General features: G+C 43.4%; 1 protein-coding gene across 1 annotated transcript in view; it reads right to left on the reverse strand.

Annotated features, from left to right (window-relative positions):
- cds1 (CDP-diacylglycerol synthase (phosphatidate cytidylyltransferase) 1) overlaps window positions 1–17,864 on the reverse strand; it is a 50,062-nt gene that overhangs the window by 19,556 nt on the left and 12,642 nt on the right. Inside the window, exons 4-10 of the mRNA XM_041786918.1 lie at window positions 17,676–17,773; window positions 15,903–16,042; window positions 11,916–11,974; window positions 8,840–8,922; window positions 3,277–3,364; window positions 2,599–2,667; window positions 711–863 (exon numbers count right to left, since the gene is read on the reverse strand). Coding sequence (XP_041642852.1) covers window positions 711–863; window positions 2,599–2,667; window positions 3,277–3,364; window positions 8,840–8,922; window positions 11,916–11,974; window positions 15,903–16,042; window positions 17,676–17,773 — 690 coding nt within the window. The remainder of the gene's footprint in view (window positions 1–710; window positions 864–2,598; window positions 2,668–3,276; window positions 3,365–8,839; window positions 8,923–11,915; window positions 11,975–15,902; window positions 16,043–17,675; window positions 17,774–17,864) is intronic.

Consider the following 17,864-nt stretch of genomic DNA (forward strand, 5'->3'; position numbering starts at 1 on the left):
AAGTTTAAGGTGGCAAAATATTGTCAAAAAGTAGCAAAAATCTGGAAAAAAAAGGTGGAAAAATGGGGAAAAAGTGGCATTTAATTGCCAAAAGCAGCTTATAAGGGTGAGAAGTGGCAAAAATACGCAAAAAAGGGTAAGAAATAGAAAAAAAATGAGTCACAGGTAGCAAAAAGGGTCTAAAAGTGACAAAAATGTGGCAAAAAATAAGTGAAAAGTGATTAAAATGGGCAACGATCTGCAAAAAGGTGGGAAAATGGGAGATAGTTGGCATTTAATTGCAAAAGGCAACTAAAATGGGCGAAAAGTGACAAAAAAAGGGGCAAAAAATTGCGAAAAGCAGGATAAGAGAGTCAAAAAGAAGTGGCAAAAATAGGAATAACATTTCAAATCATCACAAAAGAGCAACATGTGGCTCCAGAGCCTTAGGAGGTTAGCAGGTTCATGAGTCTAAAAAACATTAACAATTACATTACTTTTTAAAGATACCCATTAGTTCACTCTGACTCAGCTCCACAAAGACATGGTGCAATGTTTGTTTGATTTATCAGGGATTTATCAGACTGATTGAGCTCTGACAGCTGAAAGTCACCTGTTTCCATGAGAGATGAGTATGAATTAGGAGCAGGCATTCTGTACTGAGAATGAAACCCAGCATTTTCCATGTTTTTGCCAGAACTAAAGGGTGGGGGGTTGGGGGAAAGTCTTACCCATCTCAGCGTGTTTTGGATCACTGCAGGCAGAGTATACTCCTGCATCACAAAGATCTCTGAAGGCTCACACTCGACCGTGAAGCTGTTAGTTTCACTGTTGAAGCCCACAGGACACACAAAGTACTGGAACTGAGACAGCAGGTAGGCCAGCTGAGGGAGAAAACACACCACAGCAAAAATCATGAGCCTCAGAGCAGCGCCTGAACCATCAGTAATGACTGAACTGTCTACAACGTTTTCACATAGAGAGTTTCTTTACTTTAGAGAACACAAAGGGGGGATGGCTGGCTGCTCAGTGTGACCAACCCGCAATTTCTACAAAGGACAACTGCGAAGGCGAGCGACCTCGCCCACTGGAAGTTCTCTGATCAGCGGGCAGAGATCACGAAAGAACTGTGAGTTCACACTGGAATAGTATGTCAACAGCAGACTATTTTACCTTTTGGGGTTAATTTATCATCCTTTCCAGTATGATTCCATGATGTTATTGCTTCTTCCATTGGGTGATTACATTAGGAAGTTAAAAGGTTAATGTTAGCTTAAAGGATCTGTGGTTTTGTGTAAAATTCTTGGCTAAATGTCCGCAAAAGTTCACTTTTCCTCGCCAATGGCACTGTTGTAGCTCTGTGACCCACTGACCTCTCGGTGAACCTTTGGTCTCGATGCAGGATGAGACGTGATGTTGATATAGTGATGATTTGCAACCAGGAGTCCATGTATTGTGTTTAATTTTAAAAGAACTGGATATTGTACACTTGTGACTTCCTTTCTGGTGCTTTCTGATCGATGGGTATTGACACGGTTTGGCAGCGGCCGGCACTGAAAACAGACCTGCATCATATCTCAAACGAAGGAGAGCGAAGTGGCGCTCCAGGCCCATGCCGGCGGAACTTTAGACATTCATATGAGGTCCCTGTGGCGGCAGAGTGTTTTGGGCTTTAGGGTGCTTTATCTGACCCAAACAACTCAGAAGAATCCATAAAGTGAGTAAAGTAACCCACGTGTTTGTTTCTCCACTCTCTGAGGCCCGAACCATCATCATATAAGTAAGGGTTAATGCCCGACGAGGTGTCCAATTATCAGGGATTAATGGACGACGCAGAGGTGTGAACCGTCCGACGCGAAGCGGAGGACGGTTGCCTCCGCGGAGACCATAGGCTTCTTAGACGGGCAGCTCCCTGCTCAGAAATATGACTGTTTCAGGTTGCTATAGTTACTCCCAACGGAGTAACGGCTAACGGCTGCTGAGCATTAATTTGGAACAGTGAAAAGATTTTTATGACCGGGACTACTTGAGAAGTTCGACAGGTGTCTGTATATCAGAAGTTAATTGACACCAATGGAATTTCCAGAGCCAATCAGAATCGAGTATTCACCAAGACCATGGTATAACATGATGTATCCGTGATCAGGTTTGCTCAGAACAAACAGAGTGCAGACCGCTGAGGGACTGGGGGAACAAGCATGCTTCAGCCTGGATCAGGGACACTGGTCCTAGTGTGAGTGGCTTTTGTACAAATTCTGAAGAAAATCTCTCCAAGGGTTTGAAAGATATCATCTTCACAACTCTGGCTTGGCAAGAAAAGGATAAACAAGATGCCTTACGTCTGACCTTCGACTTTTCAAACTCTAATCAGTTCATCCTTGAGTCAGAGTGGACTTGATGAAGATTTATCACAGCGTTCTTGAGATATCAGGATGTTAAACCTGAAAACCTCTAGCCCCGACTATTTCAGACATGAAGCCATAATGTTTTTAAATTTATGTATCTGTTACTGAGAGCTAGAAGAGAAAATGACCAAACAGCCAGTGGTGTTTAAACAGAAAGTAGAAGAAGAAAACAGATCATGTGATTGGTTAATGCAATTCAATGGAGTGTACTCACGATGAAGCCAAAGACCACGGTGGAGAAGAAGCCTCCGATGAAGCCCTCCCAGGTCTTCTTTGGGGAGAGCTGCAGAGTCAGAGAGAGAAACAATGGCAGTCTTTCACATCATGATGACATCAGACTCAGCACAGTCTACATGTGATTTAAAAACCACTCTGTCCTCACACCACAGCCACTCAATGGAGCCTGTGTAGATCAGTGAATCAACTGAGTCTGTTTTTAAGAGTACTTCAACTCACAGTGCCTGTCCCATCAAAATACTGACTCTAAAAAGGTCTACTCCAGGGCTGATCAGACCAATAGATTTACATTGATCAGCAAAAATAAAGCAAGGTTATTATTAGGAGAAAGCGAGAACAGTAAAAGTTATCAACAGAGCAGTAATGAGACAAAAAAAGGCTGGAGACAGAGATAGAGATGTGGACTGGTCCTTTTGGTTGAGGGTCAGTTTTCCTTTAATGGACCTGGAGCTGATGTTAAAAAGCCCGCCGTACCTGTACACCTGACGTTAAAGAGCCCACCGTACCTGTAGACCTGATGTTAAAAAGCCCGCCGTACCTGTACACCTGACGTTAAAGAGCCCACCATACCTGTAGACCTGTTTGTTTATCTTTACGAAATCTACTTCAGACTGTGATGTAAAATCTGACCAACGTCATATAAATTCCGTCTAACCTTGATCAGAGGAGTCCTCCCAAAGAAAAACCCAAACAGGTATGCCATGATGTCGTTGCAGATCACGATGGAGATTGGGACGATAAACCTAGAAAAAAAAAAAGGGAAACAATCAGGAAGTGGGTGTCGTCTGTGTCGGATGTTTTAAAGAAAAATCTGAATTTCAAAACTTTAGCGGTCTACACTAAAACTAAAAGAAATACTTTTATAAACAAAGACAGACCAACTATGACTATAGACTGTACCAACTGTGACTACAGACCGTACCGACCATAGATATCAAGACGTAGATGACGTGTTCGCTATCTGACAGTACGTCTACGTGGCCACCATCTTGGCATGGGCAAAAGAGTGAGAGTTTAACAGAGTTATTTGGGCAGACAGCATTGAAAATGCCAACTTTGTGTGCTGACATCCACAGATATGATGGGTTCCTCGCTCTGATGGTAGTGCTCTGGCCTTAAATATGCACAGGACTTCCGACCGGGTTGTTTATTACAAGTTGTTAGCTTACTTAAAGTACAAAGCACCCGCTGTTTTTGAAGGAAATGTGGAATCTTTCTCCCGCTATGTGCAAGTACTGACCGTCATCTGATTGTTGAAAGCCAGACTGGTCATTTTAATGTTGCTGGCAGAAAGCTTGGACCTCCTTCTTGTGGCTTTAAGTATTTATGATTTTACTCAATGTTACTTCAATAATGTCATTAAGTACAATACTTAAAATATACAAATAAGTCATATAAATTTATTGGCGTTAGTAAAGCACGCAGTTCTTATTGCCCATTCCAAAAATATGACTGCCTTAATTTCTGCTATCCCAAAGACCCCTAAATCAGTCATCAGGAGACTGGTATTTGACTGCAGCACTTTGGTAAACGTAATGTTTTGTAAAATGTGCTATATAAATAAAGTGAATTGGATTGGATTAAATGCAGGAAAATTCTCTCGTTTTGACGATAAGCATTATTATATGCACTGCAGAGAGAGAGAGAGAGTCAGTGTGCGGCACGCTGTACTGTCAGTCTGAGTATCAGTTTGCTTTAGGCTTTTTAGACAACATAAAGATGATCAAATAGGCCAGGAACATTCAGCTTTAACTTTGGTCTCTCCTTCCCTGTTCTGCCACTTTTTGTTGAACCATAAAGAAAAAAATCAAGAGAAATTATAAATCACGTGAATCATCCTGTCGGGACTTTCACCTGTTGAGAGTTTAGTTTTCCTCATGTAGCCCTCTATCTGCCCCTCATCTGATGATCCGCTTGGAAAATTTAACTGGAAAAATGACCTGACGTTTTGGAATATGCTGGCTCTGTGAGTGTTTAAGTCAGAAATTCATCCCCTGCATGAGTAATTAAGCTGAGATCAGCCGTTGTGTCACGTGGCTAATATGCACTGCAAACTCAAAAATCATCGGGTGAGAAAAGGTGTGACGACTCACAGTGTGTGCCTGCCTATAGATGAAAGGCCAGCTGCAAGATGAGAGGGAGAGAAATTATCTAGCTATAGAAATCTCTTTGGAGAAACAAAAACTATCTAATTATAGATTCTAAATATTCGATTACACCTGATGTTCCCTGTACATATCATAGACATATTAGTTTTTGTTCTATTCAAAGTTGATCAGACCCACAATCAGTACCTTAAATTAACCCCAGTAAGTAGTCAGTATCATGTTCAAGCGTTCAGCTTTATGACAAAACAAATTTCATGCAGATTGGTTCGGGATTGGGCAAGGTAGGGCAGATTTTACAGGCGAAATGGGCTTATATTGAGCATTCGCTAATACCACCTGTTCCAAGATGGCAGACCAGCAGACGCACAGCGGCTACATTTAACAGCCGTGGACGCCTCATCTACCTGTCCGTATCTATGGTACCAACTATGACGATAGACCGTAAAAACTATGACTACAGACCGTACCAACTATGACTACAGACATAACCACCTATGACTACAGACCGTACCCACTATGACTACAGACCGTACCACCTATGACTACAGACCGTACCCACTACGACTACAGACCGTACCACCTATGACTACAGACCGTACCCACTATGACTACAGACCGTACCACCTATGACTACAGACCGTACCAACTATGACTACAGACATAACCACCTATGACAACAGACTGTACCAACTATGACTACAGACCGTACCACCTATGACTACAGACTGTACCAACTATGACTACAGACTGTACCAACTATGACTACAGACCGTACCACCTATGACTACAGACCGTACCACCTATGACTACAGACCGTACCACCTATGACTACAGACTGTACCAACTATGACTACAGACCGTACCAACTATGACTACAGACATAACCACCTATGACTACAGACTGTACCAACTATGACTACAGACCGTACCACCTATGACTACAGACCGTACCAACTATGACTACAGACCGTACCAACTATGACTACAGACCGTACCACCTATGACTACAGACCGTACCAACTATGACTATAGACCGTACCAACTATGACTACAGACCGTACCAACTATGACTACAGACCGTACCAACTATGACTACAGACCGTACCAACTATGACTACAGACCGTACCACCTATGACTACAGACTGTACCAACTATGACTACAGACCGTACCAACTATGACTATAGACCGAACCAACAATGACTACAGACCGTACCAACTATGACTATAGACCGTACCAACTATGACTACAGACCGTACCAACTATGACTACAGACTGTACCAACTATGACTATAGATCGTACCAACTATGACTACAGACCGTACCCACTATGACTACAGACCGTACCAACTATGACTACAGACTGTACCAACTATGACTATAGACCGTACCAACTATGATTACAGACAGTGCCAACTATGACTACAGACCAAACCAACGATGACTGACGACCGTACCAACTATGACTACAGACCGTACCCACTATGACTACAGACCGTACCAACTATGACTACAGACTGTACCCACTATGACTACAGACCGTACCAACTATGACTACAGACCGTACCCACTATGACTACAGACCGTACCACCTATGACTATAGACCGTACCAACTATGACTACAGACCGTACCCACTATGACTACAGACTGTACCACCTATGACTACAGACTGTACCAACTATGACTACAGACCGTACCAACTATGACTACAGACCGTACCAACTATGACTACAGACTGTACCAACTATGACTACAGACCGTACCAACGATGACTGCAGACCGTACCAACTATGACTACAGACCGTACCAACGATGACTACAGACCGTACCAACTATGACTACAGACCGTACCAACGATGACTACAGACCGTACCAACTGTGACTACAGACCATCACTGTGAACTGAAACCTGACATTAAGACTGGTATAACTGAACTGTGACCTTCAAACCAAAGGATAACTGAACTGTGACCTTCAAACTGAAGTATAACAGAACTTTGACCTTTAAACTGAAGGATAATTGAACTGTGACCTTCAAATTGAAGTATAACAGAACTGTGACCTTCAAACCGAAGTATAACTGAACTGTGACCTTCAAACTGAAGGATAACTGAACTTTGACCTTCAAACTGAAGTATAGCTGAACTATGACCTTCAAACCGAAGTAAAAATGAACTGTAACCTTAAATCTGAAGTATAGCTGAAGTGTGACCTTCAAACTGAAGTATAGCTGAACTGTGACCTTCAAACTGAAGTATAACAGAACTGTGACCTTCAAACCGAAGTATAACTGAACTGTGACCTTCAAACTGAAGGATAACTGAACTTTGACCTTCAAACTGAAGTATAGCTGAACTATGACCTTCAAACTGAAGTAAAAATGAACTGTAACCTTAAATCTGAAGTATAGCTGAACTGTGACCTTCAAACTGAAGTAAAAATGAACTGTAACCTTAAATCTGAAGTATAACTGAACTGTGACCTTCAAACTGAAGTATAACTGAACTGTGACCTTCAATCTGAAGTATAGCTGAACTGTGACCTTCAATCTGAAGTATAGCTGAACTGTGACCTTCAATCTGAAGTATAGCTGAACTATGACCTTCAAACTGAAGTATAGCTGAACTGTGACCTTCAATCTGAAGTATAGCTGAACTGTGACCTTCAATCTGAAGTATAGCTGAACTGTGACCTTCAAACTGAAGTATAGCTGAACTGTGACCTTCAATCTGAAGTATAGCTGAACTGTGACCTTCAATCTGAAGTATAGCTGAACTGTGACCTTCAATCTGAAGTATAGCTGAACTGTGACCTTCAAACTGAAGTATAGCTGAACTGTGACCTTCAATCTGAAGTATAGCTGAACTGTGACCTTCAATCTGAAGTATAGCTGAACTGTGACCTTCAAACTGAAGTATAGCTGAACTGTGACCTTCAATCTGAAGTATAGCTGAACTGTGACCTTCAATCTGAAGTATAGCTGAACTGTGACCTTCAAATTGAAGTATAACAGAACTTTGACCTTCAAACCGAAGTATAACTGAACTGTGACCTTCAAACTGAAGGATAACTGAACTTTGACCTTCAAACTGAAGTATAGCTGAACTATGACCTTCAAACCAAAGTAAAAATGAACTGTAACCTTAAATCTGAAGTATAGCTGAAGTGTGACCTTCAAACTGAAGTATAGCTGAACTGTGACCTTCAAACTGAAGTATAACAGAACTGTGACCTTCAAACCGAAGTATAACTGAACTGTGACCTTCAAACTGAAGTATAACTGAACTGTGACCTTCAAACTGAAGTATAACAGAACTGTGACCTTCAAACCGAAGTATAACTGAACTGTGACCTTCAAACTGAAGTATAACAGAACTGTGACCTTCAAACCGAAGTATAACTGAACTGTGACCTTCAAACTGAAGGATAACTGAACTTTGACCTTCAAACTGAAGTATAACTGAACTGTGACCTTCAAACTGAAGGATAACTGAACTTTGACCTTCAAACTGAAGTATAGCTGAACTATGACCTTCAAACCGAAGTAAAAATGAACTGTAACCTTAAATCTGAAGTATAGCTGAACTGTGACCTTCAAACTGAAGTATAACAGAACTGTGACCTTCAAACCGAAGGATAGCTGAACTATGACCTTCAAACTGAAGTATAGCTGAACTGTGACCCTCAAACCGAAGTAAAAATGAACTGTGACCTTCAATCTGAAGTATAGCTGAACTGTGACCTTCAAACTGAAGTATAGCTGAACTGTGACCTTCAATCTGAAGTATAGCTGAACTGTGACCTTCAAACTGAAGTATAACTGAACTGTGACCTTCAAACTGAAGTATAACTGAACTGTGACCTTCAAACTGAAGTATAGCTGAACTGTGACCTTCAAACTGAAGTATAACTGAACTGTGACCTCTGGGATGGTGATGCTGTAGACTTGCAGCTCCAGGCCCGAAACTTTGCCTGGAGTGATGTCTGTTAACTGTTAAATTTCAAAGCCTTCATGAGCAGCGAACAGTGAAAAGAGGACATATGTGCAGTGATTCTTAGAGACAGCATGGCAGCTTTCTTTGTGTCCTCGGTCTGTCTGATGTCTTACCAGATCATCCCTTCAAACAGGTTCTGAATGACAAGGTGGGACTGAGTTACCACAATCAACAGGGTCACATGGGTCCAAGCAAACTGGAATGGCAAACACAAACACAAACACCACAGCGTCACTGCACTGGAATGTGGACCGGCTCGTGTCACAAATCATGATTCAAACAGACGAGATGAGGTGAGGTGAGAAACTATGATGAAGACGCAGCAGAGCAGAGGGAGAAGAATAAAACATCAAAATAAAGGCACAGGATGGTGTGAGAGGAGCAGGCAGCAGTGGAAGAGATGTCAGATATCTTTGGAAATATTTAAGTGAGAATTTTAAAAGGGCTGCATGCAATACATGCTGAACATAACTAAAAACCAAGAGCGCAGGACAATAAGAGTAAACAACAGCATCAACAACTAATAAAAGAGATCAGACACTGTTTTCACTCTCCAGTTTAACTAAAATATCAGACACTGTTTTCACTCTCCAGTTTAACTAAAATATCAGACACTGTTTTCACTCTCCAGTTTAACTAAAATATCAGACACTGTTTTCACTCTCTAGTTTAACTAAACTTTTATTTTTATTACAACCAAAAAGCTCCAGTTTCTGCTGAGTCAAAATTAAGTTTTTCATACTTGAATGTCGGGTCTTAGTCTGAAAAACTAAAATAAAGAGCATAAAGGAAATGTATAATGGATGAAAAAGCAAAACACATGCTCTAAAACAGGCCTGAAGCTAATCAATGAGTAATAAAAATGAGAGTTACATATGTAACGGTTCTATGAATTCTGGATGACCACCAGAGGCAGTTCTTAACACTGGATGACTACTCCCAACATAGTCACAAGGAAAAACCCACTTACAAGGAACAGTCTCAGGGTCACTGAAAGACAGTTGCTGCCAATGCTGTGGGAGCAGCCACACTGACCCTATAAAAATGGGCAACGGTGCATGGCGTGGCCCAAGTGGCAAATCACACTCAGAAATACACCCGGTAATGCTGCCCAGGATGTGGAGACGCTCTTGGTGGAGTGGCCCCTGCCTCCTCAGTTACCATTACAATCCACCTGGAAAGCCTTTGCTTACACAGGCCTTGCCCTTTCCTGTGGCCCTCACAGCAGAAAAACAGATAACCAAAGTGGTGAAAACCAACCGTTTCCTGGACATAGTGTCTCTAGGCCCTCACCGGGCAGAGAAACTCTGCTGAATCAGCCTTGCCCTCCAGCAGAAAGCTGCTCATAAGCTGCCAACTCAATGATCTGATTAAAGTGGTTGGCATCCAACCTTCTGGGGAAGAATGATGGGTTAGGTCAAAGTGCCACCTCTGTACCATCTGGGTTCCAGCGCATGCACACCTCACTCAGAGACAAAGGGTGAAGTTTACTCACACGCTTGGCTGAAGCCATCGCCAACAGAAAAGCAAACTTTGTTGACAACCACTTCATCCCTGAATCCCCCAAGGGCTTAAAAGAGGAAAGGCAAAGGGCTTCCAGTACCAGGGCCAGGCCCCATGAGGGAAACTTTACAGCCTGTGGGGGGTTTCGCCACTGGGGTCCCCTAAGAAAGCGTGAGGCCAGAGTGTGAGACCCTAAGGTCTGGTTATCAGCTTTAACATGCCTGGCCAAAATTGCATCCACATAGACCTTCAAGGTGAAAACAGAGAGCCTTCTCTCAAGCAAAGACTGCAGAAATCACAGCACCATGGGCAAAGAGGCTCTCTCAGAGGACTTTTTGTGGGCACGACAACAATCTTAGAAAAAATATTCCACCTGTTAGCATAGAGTGCCCAGGTGGAGGGTGCTCTGTAGTCGATGGTGGTTTGGACAACTGCTTGGAGACAAGCCCCTAGGAGTGGTTCAGTCCCCTCATGGGCCACACCCAGAGCTACAGGCGATCTGGGTTTGGATGCCAATTACTGTCCCCTAGCTATGAGAGCAGGTCCTTCCACTTTGGCAGGCGCCATGGAGCCCATCCAGCAGCCTGTATATCAATGGAAACCAGGGTCTCCCTAGCCAGTTGGGGACAACAACAGAAGTCTTTGGTTTTCCTGCTGTACCCTGTGCAGCGTCACAGCTATTAGAGGAAATGATGGGAAGTCATGAAGTAGCCAATACAGCCATGGCTGTGCCAAAGCGTCTTGTCCAAACCTGCCACTGGTCCAAATCTTGAGGGGTCGCAAGTGCAGGAGGCCTAATGGCACCACTGCTGTCGCCAACTTTAGCATTGCTAACAGCCTGAGAAAGAGTCTGTATTTTAGCTTTCTGCCCCTGCTGTAACAGAGGAGAAGCTGTATTATGGCCTCCACTCACCTTGGGGTGGGGGAAGCCCGCATACGACATGAATCCATGGTCAGTCTGATAAACACTGCCCAATGCCTGGGTGTGAGGCAGCTTTTAGCATAATTGACCATGAGGCCCAGCTGTGACACATGACAAAGATGGACCTTAGTGTCCTGAGCTGCTTGATCCTCAGACAGATGCGCAGACCGTTGTCCAAGTATGGGAGGATTTGCATACCAGTAGCCTGCATTGGGGCCAAAGCTGCCTGCATGCATCGTGTGAAGACCCTCGGGGCCAGGAAAAGTCCAAACGGGGGCACCCCAAACTGAAAAATCCTGCTTTTGAACACAAAGCGCAGGTACTGTCTGTGACAGGGCTCCAGGTGAAACAGTTTCTGGCTCTTTTGCTCTTCTAGACTCAACCAGCATTTGCCAGTACCTGCGAGAGTATAGAAGGGATGTAGAAGGGAGGTCACATGTGACTTTGTTGACATTATATACTTGACCTGCACGTGCGAGAGACAGATGTCATTCAGTGATAAGAACGGCCTCTGGCAGTCAGGAAGAATGAAACAGAACCAAAATTAAGTACAATCAAAATAAATGATTAATAATCATTCACCAGAAATCTCTGTGTTGGTAGAGAGAGACACAAATGTTAAGGAGTGACATGACAGTGAAGGGGAAGAGGAAGACAAGGGGCTGGAAGAGGTGGGAGAAGGTCAGTGAGGAGGATGAGGAGGAAAGAGAGGAGGAGATAGATGAGGAGCATGAAGAGGAAGAGGTTACTCTGCTGATACACACCATATAAAACTGCAGGCGGTAATGCTTCTTCACTAAACTCAGCACAAACATGCAGAAACCTGTGAAAGAGCAGACAACATGCTGTCAGAGTTTCCTCAGAACATTAGAAACACATTTCCAAACAGTTCACACAATAAGATCTGAATATGCTTATTCTAGCAATATTAGACGATTTAACACAATAAGACCTGCATATGTCTTTCTTGGAGTGAATGACAAAGAAAATGCTGTGTGATCTTTTCAGTCTTGGATTGTCAGGCCATCCAGGCTCAAACACAATCTACAATGCAAGCCTCTGGTTTGGGTTTGTCTACAGAGGCCCTTAGGGGGTCGTTTCCTGTAGGCACAGTGTTCAAGATGCCATCTGCAGGGCATCCTTCTCATCTTAAACTGCAGCTGATGCCTGGCTGGGTGGGCTGAATGACAACCAAGTCAGCAACACTCAGAGGAAAAGTGGGATCATCTCCCATGGCTAACAGTGCAATGGTTTCTTCTTCTCTAGAGTGATGCTTTCACTACAGAGGTGCTGGATGAAAACCAGCTGATTTCACAGACAGATGTTTCCATGAGAGCTGGCTAATATGGCCTTAGATTTAGATCAGGATTTTCTGTTTTGATCTTTGTGGTAATGGTACAATACCACAGTATCATAGCAATAACAAGGATCACAAATTTTATGGCATATTTAAGGACAAATGTTACATTTCCACAGGTGGCCATTTTAGTGAGGCTAGAGGTCAATCAATATTGGTATTTCACTGTGACAGTCATACCAGTTTTAGTATTCCACGAAAACCAATATTTAGAATTGAAACCTTTATGATAAAATGTCATCAATGTGACGAAAGGGAAAGAGACTAAAAGGAAATAGTTTAGCACTACGTCATCTCCAGAAACAGCACAGACCAGCAAGAAACAGGAAGTGATCCCATATGTTCACAGTGACAGAACCACCAAGGCTTCAGTGTTGACTGACCTGTACTTGTGTGACATCCAGCCAATCAGATTAGTTGTGGGCAGGACATTAAGTTAGGTCTTAAGAATCAGAGGGAATGACACACCTCCAAGAAGAGCCAAAGTAGCACACTTATAAATGATATTAGCCACGGGTTAAACCAAACTCTGATAGACATCAAAAATCAGCCTCAATGATGGCTAGGCAAATAATGAGAAGACCACCTGACCTCAATGATGGGCCAGGCTGATGGGAGACAAGACCACCTGACCTCAATGATGGGCCAGGCTGATGGGAGACAAGACCACCTGACCTCAATGATGGGCCAGGCTGATGGGAGACAAGACCACCTGACCTCAATGATGGGCCAGGCTGATGGAGACAAGACCACCTGACCTCAATGATGGGCCAGGCTGATGGGAGACAAGCAGACACGGAGCACCTCAGCAGACACAGGATGACTCAGGCCAGTATAGGATGGTGAAAAGCATCATAAGTCATCCCTTCAGGGGTTCTACACACTTCTAACAATCAATTTAAGACTTTGAAGACCTTTTGAGGTCCACAGAAACCCTGTCCTTTCTCCAAAAAAAGAGGCCTATGATGGTCTGTGATTTTATGAGTGTTACAAGTCAGCTGTCAAACATTGCAGTTTGTTTTGAGTTTCAGTCCTTTCCTGCACAGTCATGTTAAGCAGCTAAAGAAAGCCTGTGTCCTGATATAACTATTTCGTGATAGAAGTATCTGAACAACACAGTGTAGTGGGACTTTTCTTGTTAAAACTTAGTGAAGACAGAATTTAAGACAGAACTTTAGCAGAGCTACAAATAGCATCAGATGTGTGGAGACACAATACTGAGAGCCACTATGTTGACCATAATCTGGGCTAGGACTGGGTGGTGTTACAGTCAGACCCTATCCCAAGGTCTTTAAATAGCCAAACTATTGCTTTAATTACCATCATGAAGACACTGTCTGAGTGTGACCATGCTCTTAAAGTGATGACAGAAGTATGTAAATGATGGTATGGACGTGCACATATACTGCCACATACACTATATTGCCAAAAGTATTCATTCACCCATCAAAATAATGTAAATCAGGTGTTAGAGTCTCTTCCATGTCCACAGGTGTATAAAATCATCACCTAGGCATGCAGACTGTTTCTACAAACACTAGTGAAAGAATGGCTCGCTCTCAGGAGCTCAGTGAATTCCAGCGTGGTACTGTGATAGGATGCCACCTGTGCAACAAGTCCAGTGGTGAAATTTCCTGGCTCCTAAATATTCCACAGTCAACTGTCAGTGGTATTAGAACAAAGTGGAAGCCACTGGGAACCACAGCAACTCAGCCACCAAGTGGTAGACCACGTGAAATGACGGAGCGGGGTCAGAGGATGCTGAGGTCATAGTGCACAGAGGTCACCATCTTTCTGCAGAGTCAATGGCTACAGACCTCCAAACTTCATGTGGCCTTCAGATTAGCTCAAGAACAGTGGTAGAGAGCTTCATGAATGGGTTTCCATGGTAACAGCTGCATCCAAGCCATACATCACCAAGTGCAATGCAAAGAGTTGATGCAGTGGTGTAAAGCACGCCGCCACTGGACTCTAGAGCAGTGGAGACGCCTTCTCTGGAGTGACCAATCACGCTTCTCCATCTGGCAATCTGATGGACCAGTCTGGGTTTGGGGGTTGCCAGGAGAACGGTACTTGTCTGACTGCATTGTGCCAAGTGTAAAGTTTGGTGGAGGGGGGATGGGCTTGTTCTTCAGGAGCTGGGCTTGGCCCCTTAGTTCCAGTCAAAGGAACTCTGAATGCTTCAGCATACCAAGAGATTCTGGACAATTCCATGCTCCCAACTTTGTGGGAACAGTTTGGGGATGGTCCCTTCCTGGATCAACTGGACTGGCCTGCACAGAGTCCTGACCTCAACCCCATAAAACCCCTTTGGGATGAATTAGAGCGGAAACTGAGAGCCAGGCCTTCTGGTCAAACATCAGTGTGTGACCTCACAAATGTGCTTCTGGAAGAATGGTCAAAAATTCCCATAAACACACTCCTAAACCTTGTGGAAAGCCTTCCCAGAGCCTTCCTTTATAGCTGCAAAGGGTGGACCCATGTCATATTAAACCCTATGGATTAAGAATGGGATGTTACTGAAGTTCATATGAGAGTCAAGGCAAGTGAGCGAATACTTTTGGCAATACAGTGCATGTACTCTCCTGGCACTACTCTGGTACAGCGCTCTGGTCTTCTCTAACACAATGGTAACAAATGTTAATGTGAACCAATGGCTCTAATGGGATCCAGGCCAATGTGAGTTTAAAAACACTTTAATTCTTCTTTCTAGTTGTAAATCATTGATGATAATTAAAAGTTTCTTTAACACTACACCATGCATCTGAAATCGGAGCTATTTACAGTTTTGAAAAACATTTAAACTTGCTGTTAGCCTTTTTATGTTTAATGTAAATTAAGTGAATTGGTGTAGTTAGTTATTTTTGGACCTAAAGTAGCCCGTAAACTTTTATGTGCTTCTAGTAAAGTGGACTCATGGCTGGATGGTTGAACAATCTTTGATAACAGTTTCAATTTGTGTCTACTAGAACAACATCGCAAACGGTTCTGACACCAGTTTACCACCCACCGCTGACTGGGTGCCAAGGACTTCCACTACATTTGCTGCAGAATCTGAATAGACATGGATAACGATCAATAACAGCTAGTTAAAAATCAAAATTTAAAAACTACAGTATACAAAGATCTCACAGATCAGTGATGTTTTATTGAACATCCAGCACAAATAAAGTGTCCAATCAGAGGATGACAGCTTAAATGAAACTGAACTGATCTTGCTCTGTAATCACCACGTACATGTTATCAGAGTTTATGCGATTTCCCGTTCCATAAAGTCCCAGTGTTGGCTGACGTGGCTTTTTTCCTTTAAAAAAACGTGAGTGGAAGTGGAGGGGCCAAAGGTCATGTGTGCTCTCAGATATAGAGCTCATAACATCTTAAAGGTGAGGCTTACCTGCCAGGTACAGAGCGAAGGAGATGAATCGGTGATAACGAGCCAGAAACTGCAGGGGCTCCTCCCTCTGCACGAGAGCGCCAAAATAATCTGCCACAGTCTCACCATAGAAGAAGTAGTTCACACAAATCAGGAAGTACCTTCAAAAAGCAGTAGAGAGGGAGTTAGGCTGACTCTTTTCACTGGTTTATGTTGGTGTGTTCATGCGTTTGTAGCTGTTAGCCCTGATAAAAGGGGGCAAGTTTCAATGAGCTACATTTGCCTCCAACAAGGCAGTGATCTTTGCTCCTGTCTGCTCTGTGGAGGGTGTGTGTTTGTGTGTAAAGGTGTGCATGTTGGTTCAGGTGGCCTGCTGACACCAGACAAGCTTCCTTCTCGCAGACCCGCTGACTGGAGCTGTGGTTATTCTGGAGGAACAGCAAAGAGTGGCTGCCTGAAACTGACTCAGAGCTTACTTTAAAAACTACAACCGGCATGTAAGACCATCTGAGAATGAGCACAAACCTGGGGTGTCAGTACTAGGGATGTGTCCATTCAGTCTTAGTACCAAATACAGATTGATCCTGAATCAAATACAGTGCTGTGAAAAAGCCATTCACCCTAACCCTAATAACTGGTTGCTCAGGCATTTGTGATTACTGTCCGTGAGTCTTTCTCATCATTGTGGAGGAATGTTGTCCCGTTCTTCTTTGCAGAAAAGTTTTTATTCAGCCAAATTGGAGGGTTTTCCAGCATCATCGGCCTGTTGAAGGTCACAGCATCTCAGTCAGATCTAAGTCCAGACTTTGACTAGACCACTCCAGAGCCTTCATCTAGTCTTTCGTCCATCTAGAGGTGGACTTGCTGGTGTGTTTGGGATCATGGTCCTGCTCCATAATCCAAGTGGTCTTGATCTCGAGGTCATGACCTGATGGATGGACATTCTCCTTCAGGATTTTCTGCTTAGGAGCAGAATTCATGGTTCTAGTGGTCCAGGTCCTGGTCCAGACCATCACACTACCCCCATCATGTCTGACTGTTGCTCTGATGTTTTTCTGTGTTAGTTTGACTCCAGATGAACGGGACACACTCCTTCCAGAAAGTTCCTCTTCTGTCTGGTCAGTCCTCGGAATATTTCCCAGAAGTCTTGGGGATCATCAGGATGTTTTTAGTCAAATGTGAGACAAGCCATTGTGTTCTTTTTTGTCAGCAGTGGTTTCAGCCTTGGAACTCTCCCATCATGCCATTATTGCCCAGTCTCTTTCTTATTGTTGAGTCATGAACTCTGACCTTAACTGAGTCAGTGAGGCCTGCGGGTCTTTAGATGTTGTTCTGGGTTCTTCTTGACCTTCTGGATGAATCGTTCATTCACTCTTGAAGTCATTTTGAAAGGCCAGACACTCCTGGGAAGGTTCACCACCGTTCACAATTTTCTCCATTTGTGGATAATGGCTCCTAGCGTGATTGGCTGGAGTCCCAAAGCCTTAGAAATGTCTCTGTAACCCTTTCAGACTGATAGATGTCAGAGGGTTTCCTTCACTTCTGTTCTTGAATTATTTTACATGGTGCCATGCTTTATAAGATCTATTAGCCGAACCCTAACCTCTAGAGATCAACGTAACACCTGGAGCAATCGTGACATTTGAAAACAGGTAAAAATATCCTGAAGGCACTTTGCCTGGACAGAGACTTCTGGATATGTGAAAACCATGGCCCATCCCTGTCACACAGAGACATCTGCTAACAGCCCCTGGTGATAAACTCCCAGAGTATAGATGTTCTGATGTTCCTCACCAGCTGAGTGTCCTGAACCACGGCAGGTCGTAAGAGTGGTAAACTCTGTAGCCAATGGTAATGATTTCCTGGAAGCACTTGATCTGGACACTCATGACCTGCATGAGGAAAAGAAAAGAGTTATTACCCATGTGGAAATGAAGATGTCTTTTAGCACATAATGTGCTGATAGTAGAAATCATGCATTCA

The sequence above is a fragment of the Cheilinus undulatus genome, linkage group 5, assembly GCF_018320785.1.
Source record: "Cheilinus undulatus linkage group 5, ASM1832078v1, whole genome shotgun sequence".
NCBI classification, from domain to species: domain Eukaryota; kingdom Metazoa; phylum Chordata; class Actinopteri; order Labriformes; family Labridae; genus Cheilinus; species Cheilinus undulatus.